The sequence below is a fragment of the Lytechinus variegatus genome, chromosome 1 (genome assembly GCF_018143015.1).
Source record: "Lytechinus variegatus isolate NC3 chromosome 1, Lvar_3.0, whole genome shotgun sequence".
NCBI lineage: Eukaryota > Metazoa > Echinodermata > Echinoidea > Temnopleuroida > Toxopneustidae > Lytechinus > Lytechinus variegatus.
In genome coordinates, this window is record NC_054740.1 from 45,852,905 (window position 1) to 45,858,904 (window position 6,000).

Genomic DNA, 6,000 nt, shown 5'->3' on the forward strand with positions numbered 1-6,000 from the left:
ATGTGAACTGAAACTAAGGCAGGATGTTCAGTAATGCTTGATTAATCTTATGGCAAACCTTCGGTTAAGATTTGGTGTTGACGCTGCCGCCGTCAGAAAAGCGGCGCCTATAAAAAAAAACAGAAAAACAATGAAATGCTACAAGGGAATTTTTATGATGTCATAGGGTTACTCTGTAATGCTAGTACTGTATGATTCATCTCGTATTCTGATCCATCTCATACTCTGATCCATCTCAAAAGCATTTTTTAGATGATAAGCAATACAGAACCACCATTCAGATGAATGAACTTTTTATTGATAGAAGAAAAAAGTGCTTCGCATCTGATCATTGATGACATGCCATAGTCCATACTGACACCACTAATAACCATTTCGGCAACACAACTGAGGAAACAAGCAAAATTAGTCATGTTGGTTGGATCAGTCAATTACTGTTCCTGATGGGAAATTAATATATTCATTACTACCATTTTTCCTTCCTCGAACTTTTGGGACAAATTAAAAGACTCCACATTTATCCAGTCATGAGGACATTTTAGATCAAATTGTGTTTTATATTGCATATGAAAGTTCCCAGCATTAAAAAAAATAATTTCAAATATACCAAAAAAAATATTTGAAGTTCAGTATAATGCCAATAATACTAAATTCATTATACTGCAAAATGGTCAGTGTAAAGTCAAAATAATTGCAGCCAACAATGTCATTCTCTTTTTTAATGCATTTGCTTCTAGAGGGAGGCTCAAGATTGGCTGAAATTTCTATTCTAAATTTCCATCACTGTTGCAAACTTTGATCTGTAAAATTTTGTAGGTTTGGATGTTTATTTCAATTGCTATTCCAAATCTTTGAAAATTGGATTATAAAGGATCTAATATATTGCACTCAGCATAAAGGGTAAATATTGGTATTCTAATATGAATATATGCAATAGTGACACCTCAATTCCAGAATAGAAAAGTGAACTCTAGGTGAAATAAGTATCGATAATGTCTCTCCTAGTAGCTGCTCCTTCTCCTACAGGATCATAAGCTTGGTCAATGGGTGGTAATTCAACATCTTCTTCCCCTCCTTCATGGTAATTTGGCTCCCTGAGATCCTTGCTTACATTGTGCAGAACGCAACATGCAACTATTACATCACATGCTCTTTCAGGGGATAGTTGGAGGCCAGACGCAATGAGGCATCTTAGTTTATTCTTTAACTGGCCGTTGACCATCTCGATGACGACCCGGGTTCGGCAATGAGCTCTGAAACCATTGGATATAAGATATGTGATAAGATTTGTTTGAGATTTTATTGGGGAAACTAAACTCAATAAACCCAAGCCAAGTTTATCCATCAAATGTCAGACCTTGCCTAATAACTTGTATTCATATTAATATATTTCAAGTGTATTTATACAAAATATATTATTTATTACCATGCAATCAACTACATGCATCATACATTCATATTACTTTTTGATTAACTGACCCAAGGCTTTAAATGTCAGACCTTGCCATAGAACTTTTTATTGATATTGATATATTCAAATGTATTTATGCAACATATTATTACCATGCAATTGACTAGGGGGAAGTATATCTTTCTCAGGGAATTGAACATTATATTATTCCCAATGACAAGCAATAGTTTTTTTCAAGTACTGTTGCAAATACATTTGGAGCAAATGTATTTATTATTGTGTATATACTTTGAAATTAATTTTTGGTGTATGCTGTTTCTATTATTGAATGAGCACCGAATTTGGTTGTAAAAAATACTTAAATAAAATATTTATTTGACATTTCACCTGTTGTATCTCCTTTCAGCTTCTGTGTGTGGATCTCTCACAGGTGTCATGAGCCATCTTTCCAAACGATAACCTGAATCCCCCAACAAGATTCCCTGAAGTTCACCATTAGCGAATCGCTGTCCAATTGCACTGTTCTGTAGTATTTTCATGAAATGGAAAAAAGAGGGGGCAACAAATTAATGTTTGTGATTGACTTGGTTATACGTAGTGAAAATGAAATGATAAAAACAATATATAATTAGATGAAGAAAAAAATTGATACTGAGAAATGTGTACGAAATGTTATTAATTACTATAAAAGATATTTGTATATCTTAATGTACAATTATCTATTAGGAATCAATTTAAGATATATATGTATGTTAATTGTAGAAATTATGAAAAGTTTTAAAACAGATTGCATGACAGCAATCCAGGAATTTTAAAGGGTTTTAAATTGAAATGATGAACAGCATCGTTACAGGAATTTGCATACAATTCAACAGTGTAACACTCAAATGTAACATACCCTCAATATCCTACTGTCATGGGTGCTACCAGGCCACCTGGCGACAACATTCGTGATCTTGTATTGGGTATTGCAAATCAACTGAACATTTATTGAATGCCTTCCTTTTCTATTGACATAGATGTACTCCTCTTCTCCTAGAGGTGCTCCGTGGAGATTAACATGAGTTCCATCGATCGCCCCAACAATATTCGGAAATCCTGCAACCTCAAAAAAGGAAACTTGGGTGTCTCTCACTTTCTCCAGAGTTTCAGGGAACTTGATAACCTGTCATAAAAAATAAAAAATTTCTTGCATAAAAACACTGTCATCTCATGAATAAATATAAAATGTGATTAATAATAGGAACATGGAGAGGCAGAGCTTCTTGTCTGAGGTCATTTACGCCCCACCCCCCCAAGAAAAAAAGAAAATGAGGTAGAGAGGAAATTACAGAAAGGAAGGGGGCATAAAATGAACTGAGAAATAGAGATAAAAAGTGAAGGAACGTTCAAAAGGAAATGGGGAAAGGGGAGAGAAATAATTGAAGGTAATGAACAAAATCAAAAGAGAGGAGAAGGGAAATGGGTAGAAAATAAGGGCAGAAAGAGATCTAAATATAGAAGGGATTAAAAAGGATAATTAAAGGAATTCGGAAGGAGGCATGAAGAGAATGGAAGGGGGTAAGTAAGAAAACAAAGTGTGAAAAAATAAAAATATAGGAGAAAGAAAGTGATGGGGCATATATACAGGCAGGGCGCGCAAAGCAAAATTGAAAATTTGGCGGGGGGCACAGGGGAAAAACAGAACACCTATTAAGAAAATAGCACATCTACCATTTATGTTGTAGTAGGGTATTGAGCAAACAAATGATAAATAGGGGGGAAGACATGGCATATGAGCAAAAAATCTTTAAAGCTAGAAGCAAACAAGCAAATTTTGACAGTTGTTTTAAAAAAATCTAATTTCTGATAGAGTTTGACATAATATTTTGAGAACAATATCATATTTAACTGCTTTTCTTTGCTTTCTTCTTTCGTTTCCTTGGTCTTGAACATTATTTTGGTGGTCCATGGAGGTATTTTTTTGTTGGGGCGGGGTGAAGAAAAGAAAGGATGCTAACTGCAAATACGTTACATTAAAACACTGGAAATTTGAACAAATTAAAAAAGAAGGTGCATTTAAGCAAAAGTAAATAAGGGTATATTCAAATGGGGCATTTGATCAAGGTGCATAGGGGCCAATATTAATACATGCTACTAGAACTTCACTACAAAAAAGGGCAACTAAAACGGGCTTAAGAAGAGTTTAAAAAGATTTTTTATATTTAAAAATACACTTAGAAGGGATAAGAACGATAATTGAGGAAAATTATGGGCGCTAAAAGAGCAAGAAAGGAAACGAGAATTTATAAGGCAAGAAAGGGACGCTCTTTAATACATAAAACGAATGCATTTGGAAGGGGTCATTTTTCTTGGGCAAAAAGGGGCCAATTTTTAGTGCTTCAAAAAGCGTGTGTGTGTGTGGGTGGGGGACACTGAACCCCCCCCCCCCCCGGAAGGCCGGGGCGCAATATCAAATGAAAGGGAAATTAAAGGGAAAATGTAATAAGTGAGGTTGGGAAGAGAAACAAATTGCAAGAAAAGAGAACAGTTGAAGAAAAGGGAAGCAGGGGGGGGGGGGCACTACCTCTGAGTCACAATTCATGCAGGTGACGTCCCCCCAACCCCCATTTGAGAAGCAAAGTGAATAATTTTTAATGTAAAAATGTAGTGAAAACAGACATATTTCCAGCTCTTTTGAACCTGAAGACCCTTTTTTTCTATTCTCATTTTTTTTCTGGCCGGTAAGAATTAAATCCTCGAGTTGGGGGTTGAAGACCTTTTTTTTCTTGGTTGTGAATTTTTTTGCAGATGAGATCTCCATCCAAATATTTGCCCCCCTTTTGGAAAATCCTAGGTACGCCAGGGGTTGGGAGTCAAGGGACTGCTTTTGCTCATGGGCGAGAGCGTGGGTTTCATTAAAAAAAACCAGGGTTTAAAAAATCATATTTTCCTCACAATTTTCTGAGAAACGAATACATGGGAATTAAAAGAATGGAAAAAGTAACGCACAATATATTTTACCCTTTTATTAGGAAGGAATGGAAATTGTGTGTTCATTAATTGTTTTGATCGACCATTTATAAATAGATCGATTATTTTGTAATATATTTTTTATGATCTTAATGGTAAGTCAAATTTTATCAAATTCAGCATTCCATAGAAAACAAACTCGCAAACAACAACAAAACGAGATATACATCGATATCGGTTGTACGCTTCGCATGTATGTGTGAGTGGTCATCGATCAGTCATAGAAGTGTTTTCGGAGTAGGTTGTCTGCGTACGTACGGTATGGCATTATAAATGAAAATAGTAAGTAAATTTAGAAGTATATTGACATAAATTGACCGGTGTTACCTGGTCTTTTAACGTCTATGGGGTGGCTGCTCTGATACAATACTGTAGTGTAGTCGATCGACTGACTGAATGACAGTGCGTATCGTCTCGTAATATTTGTAATGCCCAACGCGCATTTGCACGTGCGGGACTGGGTTTGGGATAATTGATAACGATAATCAACGCACAAGCATTTATTTCTCGTTCAGCCCGTCTTAAGAACCCCCAAATCTCTTCAAAAACTTCGTAAGTCACAAACAACATATCCCTACATGTTGAAATAGATTGTTTTTTTATTCCTCCTTCTTAACTGGTTCTAGAAAATAAGGGTTTAGTAGTCTAGAACTGAGGTATAACTTTGTTTTGACAGACAGTTTTGACTGTAAATGAGTACGGTACCGGTACCGGTAGGTAAGCAATTAAGATTCATGATACATGGGCAATGCAATGGTAATACGTTGAATGTATTGAATTAAAAAAAGGATTGTTATTACTCTATTGATTACTTACCTCATCTTTCAGTTCACATAGGGCTAGGGTTACTCTCCGAATGGTTCGCGATGCTGTACTCAGGTAGCGATGCCACATCATTTTTAAATATCTACTGTATACATATGTTGTGACCATTCATTTTGAAGCTTGTGACCTGCTCTTCACAATAAGACTACGGTTTTTTCTTAATATATGCAAATTAGGCAAATATCTAATTAAATATGCACGCATATCATTAAAAATGTCTGCCGCTCATGCGGAATGTGTATTTGCCTTTGTAGTTTCACCCATGCTAGTGATTTTGAGATAATTAACCACCAAAATATGTCAATTGGCCCATTCTTTGATTAAACCAATATATAATATTAAAAAAAGAGTGTTTCATATAATTAAATATGCAAATTTAAAATACCATATATCTTTATGTAAATGAGGTTATGATGCAAAGCCAATGATACGCATATTGTAAACATGTATGTTAAAAATATTTCTTTTCAAACTACATGTATGAGGAAATTAACCACCAACAATATGTCAAGTGGCCTATTCCTTGATTAAACCATCGCGGACTATAATATATTAAAATTCAAACAGAATACATGTATTTAAATATGCATATGCAAATGAGATTATGATGCAATATAGTACAATATATGTTACAATGATGTTTGTTCTTGTGTATGGCATTTCATTACAAATAAATTGGATAATAGTATCATCATCAGTGATATGATGTTCAATTGCAAAAGAACAAATTCATAGAATATTATCTTCTACAT

At 34.8% G+C, this 6,000-nt stretch overlaps 1 protein-coding gene across 1 annotated transcript; it reads right to left on the reverse strand.

The window, feature by feature from the left end:
• Positions 1-767: 767 nt before the first annotated feature.
• On the reverse strand, positions 768-5,320 carry LOC121430728 (putative nuclease HARBI1). The gene is made up of 4 exons (XM_041628103.1): positions 5,240-5,320; positions 2,310-2,576; positions 1,799-1,935; positions 768-1,253 (listed from the first exon to the last, which is right to left on the reverse strand). The coding sequence occupies exons 1-4, from the start codon at positions 5,318-5,320 to the stop codon at positions 971-973; spliced, it is 768 nt and encodes a 255-aa protein (XP_041484037.1). The 3' UTR covers positions 768-970.
• Positions 5,321-6,000: the final 680 nt, after the last annotated feature.